General features: G+C 36.8%; 2 protein-coding genes across 2 annotated transcripts in view; one reads left to right on the top strand and one right to left on the bottom strand.

Moving 5' to 3' along the window:
* The window catches only part of Gyc32E (Guanylyl cyclase at 32E), a 345,132-nt gene that overhangs the window by 55,610 nt on the left and 269,811 nt on the right, over nt 1-19,711 (bottom strand). The window contains exon 16 of the mRNA XM_089637598.1: nt 17,813-17,837. Within this exon, the coding sequence (XP_089493724.1) occupies nt 17,813-17,837 (25 nt within the window). The remainder of the gene's footprint in view (nt 1-17,812; nt 17,838-19,711) is intronic.
* On the top strand, nt 365-5,095 carry LOC149419512 (uncharacterized). Its single transcript, XM_089637911.1, has 5 exons — nt 365-558; nt 640-710; nt 963-1,138; nt 1,281-1,496; nt 4,983-5,095. Exons 3-5 carry the CDS (start codon nt 964-966, stop codon nt 5,093-5,095), a joined length of 504 nt encoding a protein of 167 aa, XP_089494037.1. The 5' UTR covers nt 365-558; nt 640-710; nt 963.

Raw genomic sequence — 19,711 nt, 5'->3', positions numbered from 1 at the left:
ATTGCTAATTTATTTGGTAATCTGGTTAAAAACAGGATTGCAGGGCTTCAACAAATGAATTAACAGGGTTCCTGAGAAACTTTAAGTAATACATTATCATGATGTCGGAACACCTGTTCGTGTTGGTTCATTATTTAATCGTGTTCCAAAATGTTTCATAATAACAAAGTAGTTTTTTTTAAAAGAGGAATTACAATTATTTGTGTTTACGAGAAAAGCACAAGGTTTATTTTTCTATTATAAGGGGCTTTTTCACCAAACTCTTATAAAGTTAACTATAACTACGTGTCACTTAAGTATATGCATACGATAAACATGCTCATAAACCCGCATGCGTTCCACCACGGAAAGCAAGGTCCCATATAGCTATTACGCGATTTTGACTGGCAACAACGCTTTTATAACGTCTAGTGCAACGCCTGTCTAAAATTCTGTTGTTTCTATGGAATTACAAAACCGTCAAAACGTCAACACTCAACAGAGTGGTTCATTTATAACGTCATCGCAAACAGACAACGTTCCCGCGATTCGGCTTGTTTTTGTTTACAAAACTATAAAGTAAGTTCAACAGGTTTTGGTTATGTTTTATTTATTATTATGTGATTTTAGTTAAACTTATACATTTGTCTTATTTTCCAGTATTCACACACGTCAATATAAACGGACAACGTTCCCGCGATTCGGCTTGTTTTTGTTTACAAAACTATAAAGTAAGTCCAACAGGTTTTGGTTATGTTTTATTGATTATTATGTGATTTTAGTTGAACTTATAGATTTGTCTTATTTTTCAGTATACACAAACGTCAATATAAACAGACAACGTTCCCGCCATTCGGCTTGTTTTTGTTTATAAAAAATATATAAACTACATACTGTAAAGTAAGTTCAGCAGTTTTTGGCTATGTTTTATTGATCTTTATGTGATTTTAGTTGAACTTTAGATTACACTGTCTATTTTCCAGGATGAATAAGCGTGATCGAAGTTGCAATTTTACAAAAGAGGAATGTGAAATGCTGGTAAACATTGTTCACCAGTATAAGCATATTATTGAAAATAAAACCAGCAACGGAACCACGTGGAAGGAGAAGGAGGCGGCCTGGAAAGCTGTCGCCGATAAATTTAATTCTTCTGGATCAGGTATTATAATAATAACCCGTTATTTCTTGTGGTAATTAAGTTGAAACCAAGTTCTATTTATATTTTTTTTACATATTAAGTGTGCAGCGGATTTTCACAAGTTTATTGTAGATTTTTCCATTAATTATTCATTCTTCTGCAGCCTTCAGGTCATCCAAGACCTTACGTGTCAAATTTGAGGGAATTAAGAGGTTAGTGAGGCAGAAGAGCGCCCTCATCAGGAGGGACCTGTACCAGACTGGTGGGGGGACCAGCAACGCTGTTCCCTTGGACGACACGGAGACAAAAGTCAAAAGTATGATCTCCCTGAGTGCCCAAGGAACCACCAACAGCATGGATAATGATGTTTCATCACTCGGTAAACCATTTATATTGCATATTTAAAAATCAACCATACCTACATATTATGTATTACCTATTTTATTTATTTATTGGCGCCCTTTTTGGGGGTTTTATGCAGGAATAGTAAACAGTATACAGTATTATAACTGTTGATTGATAAATTGTTGTGTATAAAGCTTCGGGCTTTTAGACACAGATGGCAGTGCTCTTAGTTTTAGCCTCCGACGACAGAGGGCGTCTCAGCTTCAGGTTAGGTTTCATTTGGAATCCCTCTGGCAGACCGAATCTAGCTAGTACCGATAAAGGTTGACCAACGCGGTTATATTGTACACGCGATATTCTAAATAAACCAGTTAATAACAAGTAACCTATTTATTACTGAAAGAGGTATCTTCCATCCAAGGAGTGTTCTAGTCTGTGGCAAGAAGTCCACGGCTGACTACCCTGAAGGGTAGAACATCACAGCTGGCGCAGTCGAAGGATAACTGGAGAATTTTTTTTTGTTGTCACACGGCAGCAAAATTTTGTCAACCGGGAACGTGAGGGCTAAGTCACGGGGTGACTTCCAATTGTGTTTTCCTTCGTGGAGAAGGGAGACAAGATTGGTTATCCAGGGCCGTGGAGGCCTAGGATCGACGTTTTCTGTTCTAGGAATTAAGAGGCAATTTACCAGAGGACCATTTTAACAAAGGAAAATAATCCATTGCCAAGGCGAGCGGTGGAGCTAATTTGGAACAATAAAACATGCGGTAGGCCAGGACGTGCGGTGTTTGCAGCATCTATCTATTGCCAAGGCGAGCGGTGGATAATAACAACTTTTGAAGGAATTTCTGGAAGATTGGCGGCGCAGAGAAGAGTTCCTGAGTTAAGTAGTTGTTTTTTTTGTTGGAGGTTATTGTTCCGGGTTTTGTTTTTTTTCTTGTGTGTTTTTATTGTGGTCTGTGCTTCGTGTAGATATGGAATCGGGAAGAATTCCGAGTTTTAATCATCTCGAGGGAGATTGGTTCGTGTTTAAGCTTCGTCTAGAACAGTTTTTCGTTATAAATGATGAGATTAACGCGGATAAAAAAAGGGCGTTTCTGTTAAATCTTTTGGAGCCGGATACACTCTCTTTGTTGATAAATTTGTGTTTTCCACTTAGAGTTACGGACGTTTCATTTGAAAAATTATGGGCACTTCTTGAAAAACATTGTAGTAAAAAGCGTTCAGTATTTAAAGAACGCGAAGTATTTTTTTCAGCAAGACAAGAGGCGGGCGAATCCATTAAAGATTTTGGGGTTAGATTACGGTCGTTGTCAACTTATTGTGAGTTTGAAGCTAGGTTGGAGAAAAATTTAGTAGATATGTTTGCCATTGGATTATTACCGGGTCGCGTTAAAGACAAGATTTACTTGGAAGGGCTGAAATTGTCACTTAGCGAACTAGAGGAAATAGCTAATAGTATGTCAGTTTTAGACGATCCAAATAATTCAGTTAAATCAGAGGTTAACATCATCAGTAAGAATACTAGCAGTAGGCATTTTTCTAAGGGCAATAAACAAAAGTTTGCCGCGAGTTCATCTGTAAACAAACCGACGTATACAGTACCATCGGGTGCGAAAACCCAGTGCCGAATTTGCAAGAAAACGGGTCATTGTACTAATTCATGCAAATTTCGCAATGCGAGATGCTACAAATGCAATGAAGTAGGTCATCTGCAAAAATTTTGTGTGAATAATAACTTTTCAAATAGTGTATATCCAATTGTTGAGGATTTTTGTTGTAATAATCATGTGATAGCTTCAATAAATCCGTTCACAGCAGACATTATAATTAACGACAAGCATTTTAGAGCGATGGTCGATTCGGGATCTTCGTTAAGTGTAATGCAGGAAGAAATCTTTAAGCGTCATTTTGGTTCATTAAAATTATTGGCGGATAACCGTAACATTACTGGGTACGCAGGGAATCCTTTGAAAGTTATTGGCAAAGTTATTTTTGACGTGAAGTTCAAAAATAAAAACAATAATGTTACATTTATAATTGTTGCGGGAGGTTCAGATCTAATTGTAGGTAGAGATTTCATGGATATTTTTGTGTTAGAAATCGCTTCAGTACAAAATACAATTAATTCGGTGGACCCTGAAGAGGAATATAAGGATAATTTTATTCGTGAATTTCCGGATCGATCGGTAGACGATCTAGGTTCCGATCTCATAGGCTATATAGAAAAGTGTGAACACTTAGATGTAAAGCGTATAGTCGCAGCAACAGGCTCAGACCCAGAAATTCAAGGAATTTTAGGGCATCTTCGTAGAGGTTGGCCCAAGTGGGTAAATCGCAACAGTTTTTTATGGAAATTCTGGATGAAAAGGAATGAATTATCTATTGAAAATGATTGTTTGTTTTGGCAACATAGAATTATAATTCCAAGTTCGCTTCAGAATATAGTTTTAGATTTGTTACACAGATCGCATTTGGGCATTGTAAAAATGAAGGGATTAGCCAAAGGTTATTTTTGGTGGCCGTCAATGAACAAGGACTTAGAGAAAATCGTTCAAAGTTGCAAAGATTGTGCAGCAGTTAGGCCGTTACCACCTAAGAGTCATTTATCAGTCTGGCCTACTTCAGGATCAGCATGGAAGAGGCTGCATCTGGATTATTGTGGGCCAATTTCGGGGAAAATGTTTTTAGTTATTTGCGACGCTTTCTCAAAATGGGTAGATTGCGTGGAAATACCGAAAGCAGACTCAAGTCATACGATTAATGAGTTGAAGAGAATTTTTTCAAATTTTGGGTACCCGGACTGTATTGTAACTGATAATGGAACCGTTTTTACTAGTCAGGAGTTCAAAGATTTCTTAGAGTATAATAATATTGAGTTTTTAACAACGCCAGTGCGTCATCCCCAAAGCAATGGGCAGGCAGAAAACTCGGTAAAAACAGTGAAGAATTTTTTAAAGAAAATTCTTGTTAATAACGTATTTAAGTCAAATTATAAAGATAGATTATATGAATTTTTAAGTGATTATAGAAATATTCCACATTCCACAACTGGAATTGAACCCTCAGTGCTAATGTTTGGTAGGAGATTAAAATCAACCTTTAGTAGCCTTTTACCTAAAAGTTTTGAAGGAAACGTAGCAACCTCGACAGAGAATTTAGCGAATGCGAATATTAATAAAGGTCAAGAAAATCAGTTTAGGAATTTCGGTGGGGTTGTTTGTAGAAGTTTTCAGATAGGTCAGAAGTGTTTAACGAGAGACTTCAGACAAGTGAATAAATGTTCTTGGGCAAAAGGAATTGTTGAAAAAAGACTGGGAAAAAAACTGTATATTATTAAAATTGTGGGGACACAGATGTCGTGGAAAAGGCATATTGATCAACTGAGAGGATGTCCGCAGCATAGAGAGGAAGAGGCAGAGAGTGAACCTTTCGCGTCTGATATGACGAAATGCTGGGCAGATGAGGTTGACACGTCACTCCTTTTGAGAGATTTTAACCGGAGTTCTCTTGATTTCAGGTCTCCAGGGAGAAACAGAAGCCCACCACAAAATGAACCAGCACCATGGGCGGGACGACTTCGTCCCAGACGTCTTTGAAATGACCTCCAGGGAAAGAATCAGCTACTTATAGAGTCAACATCTTTTTGGAGTAGAGTCAGTGCTTAATGAATTATTTAATTTTGTGTGTAATGATATATTTTCAAATATTTAGTTCTTGATTTTAATAATATTGATTTTAGTGACATCTGTTTGCGATTGTATAGATTCGTGATTTTAAAAATAATACTGTAACAATGAAATATCGTAGAAGGGTTTCTAGTTAGCAGGGGGAAGATGTTGTGTATAAAGCTTCGGGCTTTTAGACACAGATGGCAGTGCTCTTAGTTTTAGCCTCCGACGACAGAGGGCGTCTCAGCTTCAGGTTAGGTTTCATTTGGAATCCCTCTGGCAGACCGAATCTAGCTAGTACCGATAAAGGTTGACCAACGCGGTTATATTGTACACGCGATATTCTAAATAAACCAGTTAATAACAAGTAACCTATTTATTACTGAAAGAGGTATCTTCCATCCAAGGAGTGTTGGAAGTCTGTGGCAAGAAGTCCACGGCTGACTACCCTGAAGGGTAGAACATCACATAAATTGAAGGCTCAACATAATTAATTCCCCATTCTGGGCAAAGACGAATACATAAATGTGATATAGTCCCACTGCCTCCACTGAAATAAATCTATGTATAATCTATTTGTGTTGCATAGTTTTTTTTTATTACTTCCAGATAATCCAAATGCTGTTGAAGATTACGTCGAGGTGATATGTTTGGTGGGAGATGAGGATCCCTTAGTCAGCAACTCATTTACCTGCAGAGCTGCTGGTGTGTATTTATTTATTTATGGTTTTTAAATATACACATAGTTACCTATCTTTTAATACACAATTAAAAACTTTTGCAGCCCCTGCTCCTGAGGCCCCCGCCCCAGAGGTCCCCCTCTTCATTCATGGGATAATTGGAGCATTCCGCTAATGCAAACGCCCAAGCATCCCGCCTTAACGCCGATGAGACGCCCTGTGTCTGGCAAGAGACGCCCGGTGTCTGGCGTGATACGCCCGGAGCCTGATGTGAGACAGCCGGCAGTCTCTGACATTGGCCGCCGTCTGTTAGAAGAAAAGAGGGAGTTCCTCGATATGCAGAGGAATCTCATCAGGGAGGAAATGGAGTTTGTTAAAGAAAAAAGAGAATTTCTCTCTCTGAAGAGGAATTTTTGCGGAAGAAGAAGGAAAAAAAATACTCTTTCGGGGTATTTCACCATCCTGCTCATAAGCTGTCAGAAGCACTATACATAGGATAAAGTATTATTTCGATTTCACCAAGGCTCAAAAACGTTTATATGTAAGATAAAGTCCCTCTTCACTATAGGGTACTTGAAGCAGCTAATAGTGTTTACATGTCGGATTTGTTAGCCGAGTTTTCTACCTTGTAAACACAATTTTGACAGCTGCCTGTGAAGTAGTCAGAATTTTTTCCGAGTTCAGTGTTTATTATGGATTTAATTGACGATTTCGAAATAATTGAAGCAATTGAAGATGCAGAAGTACATGAGATTGCGGCAAGAACGAGAAGACCGCGAGTTCTAAGAAAACGCGTAAATTTTCTAGAAGTATTGGACGATATCGATTTCAAATCACGATTTCGACTCACGAAAAATGCTGTACATTCAATTCATGACCAAATTAAAGACAAAATCTCCCAAAGGACCACTCGGTATGTTATTTTATATAAATATATCACAAAATAGTTATACTTACATCATATTTTAACAAAAATAACAACCGTTTCATTACGTTTTACGTTTCTAATGTCATTGTGTACCCAAATAAATACTGACATTTAATTGGTTTTCAGGAATTATGCTGTACCAACAATCGTCCAATTATTATTGACCTTGCGGTACTTCGCAACTGGGTCATACCTGATGTCTGCCGGAGATTTTGTTGGTGTCAGCAGATCGTCTGCTTGCAGATTTATAAAGAGGTGCTCCAGAGGCTATTGGCCACCTCCGTCCAATATATATTCGATTCCCTAAGGATCTGGCTCCCTTAAAAGAGGGATTCTATAATTTTGCTCGGTTCCCGAGGGTCATTGGAGCTATAGACTGCACGCATGTTGCAATGACACCAAGTAAGTACCTTTGAATATCATCCTTCAGTAGTACTTACTATAGTGGATAGTCGTTACAATCAATACGAAGACTATTAATGAAGTTGTAGTGGACAAGAAGGAGTCCTCACTTTATACCTATACAATTACAGTATTCTATTACTCTATTAATGGAGTACTAAAGTTACTTATCCTTGTTTCAGATGGAGAAAATGCCGAAGTGTACCGCAATAGAAAAGGTGTCTTTTCCATGAATGTGCAAGTGATCTGCGATGCCAACTTAATTATTAGAGACATTGTAGCCCGGTGGCCTGGATCCAGTCACGATCAAACAATTTTTAATAATTCGTTAATAAAGACTAGATTTGAGGCTGGCCAGTTCAATAACAGTATTCTGTTGGGTGACAGTGGCTATCAAAGTAAGACTTATTTGTTCACACCTCTGGCACGAACAAATACACCAGCAGAAAACCTGTATAATGAATCCCAAATACGCAGCAGAAATGTTGTAGAAAGGTGTTTTGGGGTTCTAAAGAGTAGATTCCCTGTACTGCGGAGGCGCATAACATTGTCCATGGAACGCACTGCAGCTATTGTAGTGGCATGTGCTGTGTTGCACAATGTAGCTGTGGAGATGAACGATGAACCTTTTCAGTTAGAAATAGAACATGAACCTGATGAGATAGAGGATCGAATCATTCAAAATCATGATGAAATTAATAATCGTCCGAGGAGAAATCTAATCTTGGATTATTTCACCCCTTTATTAAACAATAATGTTGCTATGTGATTAGTGTTAGTTAAGTTTACTGTTATACATCCACCCACTTGTTCTATTTTATCTTATTTTTTATTTATAGATCTGTCTGTTGGTTTCCAAAATAAAGTACCTGACTATAAAATAATATTATTTTATTTACATAAGTATTTGTTTCACTTGATTGTGTTATGTCTTCCTCGGGCGTCCTCGACCTCTTCAACCATTCACCTCCAAGTCATACATTCTTCTTACACCTCTTTCTTCTTTCAACAATACATCTCATTTTACCACAAATTTAATTCATGTCTTCCTAGGGCATCTGACTTTTTCTCCCATTCACTTCGTGTAATATCATGAAATCACATTGTTACTGCTAAAATAACTACATTATATAGAATTTGACTCCATATCTCATTCCGATGCAGATATAATACACTGTTTTTCTCAAGAGTCCCCGACTTCAAACCACTCTCTAAACAGTCCTGACACTATTAAATAGGAATGGGTACGGGACAAACAAACTGGTAAACGTCTGAATGCAAACTGAAAGCGTGTTACTTCTCTCTGCACTATTTAAATCATATGTCTCACCGTAATGCAAAATGAGATGGCATAACTTTTACGCGATAGTGTCAGGCTGGGATATATATCTCCCAAGAATACTCTACAAGTGTTTGTTGTCTGTAAATAATATCTACCAAAATCACCCCTGGGGTTCAAGCATAACAATAATAAACTTAAATAACATAATCGTTGCTAAAGTATACAAAACAGGAAGCTAATAAAAAACATTAATAACGTAAAAGTGTGTAATAAATAAAATATATACATAAAAGCAGTTAACCATAAGTTCAATCATTTAATTGTTTTTGTATACGTTTCTCTTCTAATTCCAGAGTATTATTTTATTATTTTTAAGAGTCTTGGAAGTTAAAATAAACCAAACTCGCGGAGAACTGTTTCCGTAATTGGACTTTAGTAGCTACATCATCTTGCATTCCAATATCAAACAAAGTTTGTCATCTTGTCAATTTATTTTGACCTGTGTAAGAAAAATCCTCGTCATGTTTGCAATAACTTTATTATGGTGCTAGTGTTTTACAATTGTAGGATTTGTTTTTTTTTTTTTCGTAGGAAGCAATCACTTTGTGGTTAGACATTATATATTAAATCAAATAAAACACTTTGTTTATTAACCACGACTTTATTGTTATTACATCTACCGGTTTCGCTACGGTCGAGCTTCATCAGGATGTGAAATATAACTATTACAGTTAAGTTAACTATTAAGTAATATACAGTTATATTTCACATCCTGATGAAGCTCGACCGTAGCGAAACCGGTAGATGTAATAACAATAAAGTCGTGGTTAATAAACAAAGTGTTTTATTTGATTTAATAATTAATATGTAGGATTTGTGATAGAAAAATATTTGCCTCAGGATCATTGCCCTTCAAAATATCGACGCTTTCAAAATAAGAAATTTACCTATCGAAAGTTAGTAAACTTGAAACATTGCGATATCCATTCATTGACATTATGTAAAAATACAAGACAACTAACTAACCAACCATCACGCCGTTTTCCTCGTAGGGTAGGCAGTCTCATACATACTCTAAGTATCTGATTCACTTGATCGTGCCATGTCTCCTCGGGCGTCCCCTACTTCTGCTACCATTCACATTTCATATCATATATTCTCCTTCCACTCGTTTCTCCGCTTATTCCCTCTACATGCCCAAATCATATAAGCGTCCCTTTCTTATCTTACTCATTACGCTTACATCAGCCTTGCACTCTTTGCGGATCTCCACATTTCTCACACGATCATACATGGTTTTACACACATTCGCCTCAGGGATCTCATTTACTTTCATCCTTTCTCTGTCAGTTCCATGACTCACTTTTATACATCAGGGTATGTACCAGCACTCCATTGTGGACTGCTAGCTTCTCTTCTTTGGACAATGTTTGGTTAGCGCCAACTGCGTTCAGTCCTCTATTAGTGGAGTTTCCTTCATTTACCATTCTTTCAATATCTCTGTTAGCCTTAAAAAACAATTGTTCTTTGTCTTGCATATTTTTTTATTCTTTCCTAAGAGAGTAGCGTTCGATCGTTGCGGGAAACTTAGTAGTGCTAATGTGTGTATTGTTTTTGTATGGGTTGAATCTGTAGTTTTTTTTTTTTTTTTTTGAGATTTCCTTTTCTACTAGTTAGTATTTATATTGTATTGTATTATTTATATTCGTATGTTTTTCTACCTATATATAAAATGAATCTTCTGTGGAAACTTTACTGGTTTATGCAACTTGGTAAAAATGATTTGTATTAAAATATATTTGTATAACTGTGTTCCGTAACGCCAATTGCTTTTGACAGGCCGTGTACTAACCAATCGTATCGTCAGAATTTGAACTGTATAGTTTAAATTTCGCACATGTCAGCTGGATCCACGGAGGCCGTGGGCCGAGCAGTTGCACAAAAACGGTTCGTCCTGTCAACTCTCGATCGCCGATTGTCTAATCGGAATAATCATAAGACGTATTTTTATCGCAATTTAATCTAAAATAACGAGTGCTAACAACCACGCTAAACATCCCAGTGCTGACAGATGATGCTCACTATGCAGATTTCACCATCTCCTCCCGGTAAGTTGATTGTGGATTAACGTTATGTATTGTGTTTTTGCATCGCCTGTCACAAGCCATATAATTCATTTATACTTTATCTGTGTGGAATAGCCCTTTAAAGTGCGGCTATTCCAACCCCTGTTCGTTTTTCGAACATTTTTGGTGCCGAAACTAGGGAACTTTAAGATTATAATCTATCTATGCCAAAACGGATAGTGCTGTGGAATGTTTCTTAAATATTGAATAATAATCAATTCGAACAGTAATTAGGTAGGTACCTAGCGCTTGAGTATTTACGACCTACCGCGCATATAATTATAATAGATTAAATTATTATCATTTATTTTGTTTCGTTTTTGGGTACGTTTCCAATCGTGTTTATTCAACATGGCCCCAGCCATTCAAATATTGCGCCGGAAACGGACATTAGCGAATAATAGGTTAGTCAAGACACATGAAATAGCAAAAAGCGCTTTGCACGATGCAACTAAGTGCAACTTACTGTTAGCGCATTATACTACTCTGGAAAAGATAGTTCTTGAATTTGAAACGTCTCACGCGGAAATATTAGCTTTAGATGACACAAACGAAATTGATGAAGATAAAATTCGCGAAACCTTTGACGAGATGTATTATCAAATTGTGAAAATTTACCAGGAGTTAAACAGTCAGTCTCTCGATTGTAAAACCGCGAATGCGTGCACAAACGTTAAATTACCAAAAATAAACATTCCAATATTTTCTGGAAATGTCAAGCAATGGCCCGAATTTTACGACATGTTTAACGCTCTCATTCATGAAAACAAATCTTTATCCAACATCGAACGCATGCAGTATTTGTTCTCATGTTTATCTGGAGAAGCTTTAGGGTTAATTCGGACATTTCCAGTACAAGGAGCTCACTACGTTGAAGCATATCAAAGATTAATCGCGCGCTATCGTAACGCGCGTGAACTCGCATTTACGTGTTGGCGGGAAATGCTAAATTTAAATTTTCCGTCTACCGATCCTTTTGAATTTCGTCGCGTGTTCGATGTATTTAATGAGGATTTAACAATTTTAAAAGAATTGGATCTCCCAATAGATAATTGGGACTTCGTGCTTTGTTATTTAATTCTGTCGAAATTAGATTCACCTACAAGATGCGCATTCGAACAACTGCAGTCTCTTACCGACCTGCCTTCATATTTGAAACTCAAAGAGTTTCTTTATAACAAATGCGAAGCTCTTGTACGAGACTTACATTTTTCGACTCGCGATAGCAGTACTATTGACAAACCTCTTGCACGGAACTTTAATCAGGCTGCCAAAAAACGCACTTCAGCGCTTCTTTGCGATCTTAAGAAAGGACAGCCTAAAACAAATAGGTCCTCGAACTCCACCACTTACCTGAAATGCTACTGTTGCGGGGAAGACCACTCCATTTCCAAGTGCAAGGTATTTGCCCTCAAGTCAGTTCAGGATCGCCTACAGTTTGTTCAATCACACCGTTGGTGTTTCAATTGTCTTCATTCTTCTCATTATCTTAAAGATTGTAAATCTTTGTTTACATGTCAAAAATGTCAGCAAAAACATCATACTTTGCTCCATCGAGACGAAAACGCTTCTTTGGAAGATCAGTATCAACACTCCACGACGTCTACGGACCAGGAGCCTTCTTCCGACTCTAAAATTCAGGTCCTGACCAACTTAGGAGACAAGTCCATAGTACTATTGTCAACCGCCAATGTTGGCATTCGCGATTCGTCCGGCCGTTTCCAAACCTTTCGCGCATTGATCGATTCGGGCAGTCAAGCTCACTTCATCACCGATCGTGCTGCGGAGCTTGTAGGCATCCCTCGTCAAGCCAGTTCTCAGAGAGTTAGCGGCTTAGGCCAATCTTCCGCAACCACGTCAGGAATCATTCAATTAGAGATCGGTGTTAAGGGACGGGTTCTCTTCAACATCAAGGCACTTACGCTGCCTAGTATCTGTGGCAACATGCCAACTGTTCGTCTAGATAAGTCATCGTGGCATCAGTTGAGAGACTTGCCTCTTGCCGATCCTGACTGTCACAAACCGGGACCGATTGATCTTCTTTTGGGTGCTGAGGTTTTCTCTTCTCTTCTGAGACCTGGTAATTTGAATGGTGGTCCACGTCAGCCATCAGCTTTCAATTCTGCATTTGGTTGGCTTCTTCTAGGTTCAGTTGGTTTGAACACTGCTCATGAAACGAATTCTTTCATCGTTACTAACGAAGACCGGCTCCACGAAGAGGTCCAGCCACTGTGGGAGTTAGACACCATTCCCCAGTCTTCACACCTCACTCCTGAGGAACAACTTTGTGAACAAATGTACTACACTGACCACTCACGGGACACTTCGGGAAGATACATCGTATCCTTGCCTTTCCGAGAAAGGGGAAGGGATATCTCTTTTCCAGGGTCGCGTGAGATCGCTTTACGTAGATTCCATTCCCTCGAGCGCAAACTCATAGCAAATCCAACCTTACGTGAACAATATTCTGCTTTCATGACTGATTATTTACACAGTGGTCCCATGACTCGTGTTCCTGGAAAAGATTTGCACAAGGGAAAGTATCACATACCTCATCATTGCAATCTTCGTCCAAGCAGCGCTAGCACTAAGTTAAGAGTGGTTTTCGACGCCTCAGCGACGGATGTGAACGGATCCTCGTTAAATGATACCTTGCTTATCGGTCCAAAGCTTCAAAAGAACCTGCTGGAGCTTTTGCTAAAATTCCGTATACCATCGGTGGTGTTTACTGTTGATGTACGACAAATGTATCGCCAAATATTGGTTCAAGAACCAGATCGTGCTTTCCAAAGAATATTTTGGCGTTTTCATTCGTCGGGACCCACCCAAGAGTACCAACTAAACACTGTAACCTATGGTGTCTCCTCCGCCCCATTTTTAGCCTGTCGTACTGTCAAACAGTTGACCAAATATGAAGGTTATGATTTACTGCTAGCGCGTCGTGTGCTAACTTCGGATATTTACATAGATGACATCGTCACCGGTTGTAACAGCTTGGAACAAGCTCAACAAACGAAAACCGAAGTTATCGAGCTGTTCAAACGAGGTCAATTCGAATTGCTGAAGTGGGCTAGTAACAAACCAGAATTACTCGCCGATCTGCCTCCGGAATACTGCCTCAATGACTTGGTGTCCATGGATGTTGATAACTCTCACATTCTCAAGGTATTGGGATTAAAGTGGGAGCCACGACATGATACATTTTCATTCGAAGTCTTATGCCTCGATCGCGAGTTTACTAAACGCACTATCCTCAGTGAAGTCGCTCGGGTTTTTGACCCTCTCGTTTTTCTATGCCCTTTGACGTTTTTCGCCAAATCTCTAGTACCAAAGTTGTGGGTTTTAAAGGTTGGGTGGGATGACACCCCCTCTGTTGACATTGTTCGTCAATGGGATCGTTATACTAAACAATTACCGCTCTTGAAGTCGTTCAAAATCCCTCGATGGGTGTCATTCCCTCACATGGAGTCATGTCAACTTCATGGCTTCTCAGATAGTTCGGAACTTGGATATGGCGCGGTAGTTTACTTGCGAATCATGGATGTTGACGATAAAGTCCAAATATATTTGGTTTGCGCCAAGTCTCGAGTCGCCCCCACAAAAAAGATTTCATTGCCTCGTCTTGAACTGTGTGCGGCAGTTCTTCTAGCAGATCTATTAAAATTCGTCAAAGATTTATACGTACCATTGCTTCCGATCTCCAATACCTTTGCGTGGTCGGATTCAACCATCGTGCTCGCCTGGTTACGTTCTCTTTCGTGTCGCTGGAAGACTTTCGTGGCTAACCGTGTCAGTCACATTCAAGATGCTCTCGACGGGACTTCCTGGCATCACGTGTCATCTGGAGATAATCCAGCGGATGTCGCTTCTTGTGGTCAATCCCCAGCCGATCTGATCGATCACACGTTATGGTGGGCGGGGCCTTCGTGGCGGATCCAGTCATTCGATTCTTGGCCGTCTTTCGATGGCAATGTCGACGAAATTGAACTTCACTCTGAGGAACGAGTTCGATCGTTATTTGTCCAACAGGACGAAAATCTGGTGGACCTATTACTAATTAAATTTTCTTCGATTCAGAAGATCCAACGCATTCTCGGTTACTGTCTTAGGTGGAGGCATCTTGTTATATATAAAGAATAACCTTTCCTTTTCGCAAATATTTCTGGACACCAAATTTTTTGAGAACGTTTTTGGAATATTGACACTTCCAAATAAGAGCACTTTAAATGTCTTAGCAATATACCGACCTCCGAATCTAAATAAGCTATCATTTTTGTCAGAAATATCCTCTGTGTTTGAAAACAATATTAAATCAAATGAAAGTGTAATATTTTTCGGCGACATAAATTTAAATTTATTAAACAAAAATGATCCTATCATAATAAATTATGAAAATATTCTTACAAATAACTATTTGAAAAAATGTATAGATGGCGTCACTAGGGAAGTAATTGTTAAACAGAAAATAAATAGTTCATGTATCGATCATTTCTACGTGCGAATAAGCGGTAAACTGCCCGCTGGATTAACCAGTACAATCTTCGCATGTGTATGTGACTATAACATTGCCGATCACAACACAACAGCTATAAGTATACGCTATAACTCGGTAGATAATTTAAACTCAAATGATTATAATAAAGTTAAAATTCTTTCGCAAAAACTGGTTGATAAACATATTTGTAATTATGATTGGAAATCGCTTCTAAAGGAAACCGAATGTTCTGTTATTTATTTGAAAATTAAAAATTATTTTGATGACTTGTATAAAAAAAGCACAATTGAAATAAGCAAAAAATCAAAAAACCGACCGCATGCCATAAATGAATGGATATCTACTGATGCACTTTATAAAATTAAAAAAAGAGATTTTTTATACAAACGTTGGAGAAATGCTCCAACGAACAAATACTATGAAAAAGAATATAAGTGTTTTCGAAATATTTTAAATAAATTGTTAATAAAATTAAAAACCTCATACTATAATGATAAATTCAAAAATATATTTCAAGACTCTAAAAAAACATGGGACGAATGTAATCAAATTTTAGGAAAGAAATGTAAAAATGATTGTGACCAAGTTGCATCCAAATATTTGATGAAAGATCGGACCGAAGAAAGCGTAACAAATGACTTTGTTGATTATTTCTCTGACAATGTTTGCAATATGTTACATAAATGTAATCACAGGACAACTGGGTTTGAACCAGAGGAGATGCCTCAAAGCATGTACCTACCTAGGGCTAAAATTGCTGATATAGAAAACATTGTGAAGCAACTTAAAAGCTCTTCTCCTGGAATCGATAATATCAGAATGAGCGATATTAAAAAACATATATTAACATTAGGTCCAATTATAACCCATTTTGTAAACAGAATCTTATTTGAAGCAAAAATTCCAGATGATTTAAAATGTAGTATTATCAGACCCATTTATAAAGGAGGTGATCACACCATTTTGGGTAATTATAGACCAATCAGTATTTTGCCATCACTCGAAAAAATTCTTGAAAAATACATTCAAATTAAATTAATAAAATATTTGGAAGATTTTTCTATTATTGATACTAACCAATATGGATTCCAAAAAAAAAGGGCACTGAAGTGCTACTTCAAAAGTTTGCCAGCTGGATAAATAATAATTTTAAATAATAAACATCATGTATTAGTCTTATTTATAGATTATTCCAAGGCATTTGACACTATTAACCATAAAAAATTGTTGAAAATACTAGAAATCATAGGAATAAGAGGGAAACTTCTAAAACTATTTGAAAATTATTTGAACAACAGGTGCATGCAAATAAAGCTTTTGAACACATTAAGTAAAAAAAGAAAAATCTTAGCAGGTGTTCCTCAAGGTTCCATATTAGGTCCTATTTTATATATAATCTATGTATCTTTTATTAAATTTATTTTTAAACATGTAAAACACTTTGTGTACGCGGATGATACTGCATTGGTGTTTTCTTGCAGTGATTTGCAATTATGTATTGAACTTTTACAAAAAGATTACATTGAACTTTTAAAATGGTCTCACGACTCTGGCCTAATCATAAATGCAAAAAAAACTAAATTGATACACATTAGATCACCCAATGCCAAGGTAAATACTATTATACCCGAAATTAAAACACACAATTCAGATTGCCTACATGTTGGTATCCCTGCGTTGTGTACATGTGAAAATATTGAACTGGTTAAAAAATATGTTTATTTAGGTGTTATTATTGATTGTTTTTTCAAATGGGATTTACAGATAAATAAAGTCTGTGAACGACTGAGATCTATTATTAGTAGATTATATAAATTAAAATTTTATGTTCCAATATGCACACTTCGAATAATTTATTTATCACTAGCTGAATCTATCATAAGGTATGGAATTACAGCTTGGGGATTTTCCTCTAAAACAAATATAAATCATGTTCAAGCAGTTCAAAATTCTCTTGTTAAATTATTAGCTCATAAAAGTTTATATGAACAAAGGCATAATGTTCCACACCTTTATCAAAATCTGAAAATCCTCTCGGTAAGAGCAATTATGTGGTATAAAATAATTTTTCAGCACATAAATAGCCCTATGTACATAAATAGACTGGAACACACTTACAATACTCGATTTACATTAAATGAAGGACTAATCGTACCAAAGCATGTAAACAAATATGGAAAAAGAACGCTAGACTACATGATACCAAATTGTTTAAATATGTTACCTGCAGAAATCAAAAAATGTACAAATATAAAAAGAATTTTTTTGTTGAAAAATTGGCTAGCTGAAAGAAATAGTTTGTACTAGACTCTAATACAAACTATTTCTAACTGCATACGCTTTAATTGTTTTTTGTTTTTATTTTTATTGTATTACACCTCTCATGATATGAATGTATACATTTGATATAATCTGTTTAAGTTAAAAGCACCCAATGACAAACTACTTTAAAGTAGTTTATTGGGACTTTTTGATTTTTGTATATTATTTTGATATTTAATAAAAAAAAAAAAAAAAAAAAGATTCATCTACAACCTACAGAATAAAGAATCTCGTCGTTTGTATCTTCCATTAAACCGTGCCGAAATTCACACTTCACTTTTGACAGTAGTTAAACGCACTCAACATGTACATTTTAATGATGATCTCACGCGCTTGAAAGAGGGCAACCTTATGTCGAAACAAATGCGGAAGCTTAATCCCTTCATTGACGACCACGGTGTGCTCAGGGTGGGTGGCAGGTTATCTCGATCTGGGCTCGAATTCGAGTATAAACATCCTGCCCTACTTCCTCGCGAATCTAAGCTTACTTCTCTTGTGATAGACGCTCTACATCGCTCTAAATTAACCAAATTATGTCCATTGCCTAGTCAATGTGACTAATCATCTTCGCTTCCGCGGCGCATTCTTTCTTATCATTTTCATTATTATTATTAATATATATTTTTTTTCTTTTTCTTCTCTCTTTTCACTATTTCTTCGTTCACGCAACGTTCCACAGCATTGCCCGTTTTGTTTCTAAATTTTCTTTAAAATACACGTTGTTGTATTTTGGTGGGCGGAATGTTCCGTAACGCCAATTGCTTTTGACAGGCCGTGTACTAACCAATCGTATCGTCAGAATTTGAACTGTATAGTTTAAATTTCGCACATGTCAGCTGGATCCACGGAGGCCGTGGGCCGAGCAGTTGCACAAAAACGGTTCGTCCTGTCAACTCTCGATCGCCGATTGTCTAATCGGAATAATCATAAGACGTATTTTTATCGCAATTTAATCTAAAATAACGAGTGCTTACAACCACGCTAAACGTCCCAGTGCTGACAGATGATGCTCACTATGCAGATTTCACCATCTCCTCCCGGTAAGTTGATTGTGGATTAACGTTATGTATTGTGTTTTTGCATCGCCTGTCACAAGCCATATAATTCATTTATACTTTATCTGTGTGGAATAGCCCTTTAAAGTGCGGCTATTCCAACCCCTGTTCGTTTTTCGAACAAACTGTTTGTTTCCCAAATAAAATAAAATAAAATATCGATGGCTTAGAGCACACATGAGGTAAGTGAAATTTTAAAATTTTATGACATCACTCCAGGTTAATTATAAGAAGAATTTCCGCTATTTATCCATTCTAGATGAATTAAGTATTGCAAATTTCCCACGAAACATCTATTTACAAAGTAAGTAATCTTGATAAATGCTTTACAAAACAAGTAATTGTTTTTACTTAAAACCGCACTCAACAAGAGTGCGCTAGGCCATCGATATTATGAGTGGTTTTAGAAGAGTATACTTTAGTACCAACCTTAACAATTACCTACTGATTTTGAAAACCGTCTATTCTTCATTGATCCGATATTTTCAATGAAAAAATACATAAAATTCCAACGAACATTCTGTAAAACGTGATTTCCGAAAATAGAATTGGTAACCAAAATGGATACGATAATCTTAAAAAGTCTTCAGGATAAATGAGATTTTTTTCACATAAGAAAAACTCAAGCATTTTGTCCAAAAATACAACTCCGAAAATCCCCATTTAATGTATAGTCTCTTTAAAAATATTATTTGTTATTGAAGTAGGAGATAATACTCATAAACCTAAACGAAACATGAAACAGAACAAGACATAGTTAAATAAAAAGATAATAATCTCAACTGGGAATCGAACCCATGACCTAATTCTTACCGGGACAACGCCTCTAACCACCTGGCCATTGAAATATGAGATCGACAATAATGACATAAAATAATTAGGTTCCAATGGCTGAGTGGTTAGAGGCGTTGTCCCAGTAAGACGGAGATTCTGGGTTCGATTCCCAGTTGAGACCTTTAACTTTTATTTTTCTATGTTTGGTTCTGTTTCATGTTTCTTTTAGATCTATTAGTAAAGTCTTCTTTAAAAAAAATTATTCCAGTAAATTTTTATAAATAAACAATTAATAAATAGAACTTTACCTAAAAATATGTCAAAATTATATTTGAATAAAAATAAAAATTACTCATTTCATAAAAATTTAAGCCATTTTCTAACGCGAGTAATTTTTACGTTCAAAGAGATGAAATGATTTGCTTAGCGGGATTTATTTTTCGTTAGTGAGCAATTCGTTACAAGTACTCGCTGTAATAATAATTGTGATCTATCACACATATAACAGTATTTT

The sequence above is a fragment of the Hesperophylax consimilis genome, chromosome 12 (assembly GCF_061612785.1).
Source record: "Hesperophylax consimilis isolate HC1 chromosome 12, BYU_Hcon_1.0, whole genome shotgun sequence".
Taxonomy (NCBI): domain Eukaryota; kingdom Metazoa; phylum Arthropoda; class Insecta; order Trichoptera; family Limnephilidae; genus Hesperophylax; species Hesperophylax consimilis.
This window is presented reverse-complemented; position numbering and strand designations above follow the sequence as displayed.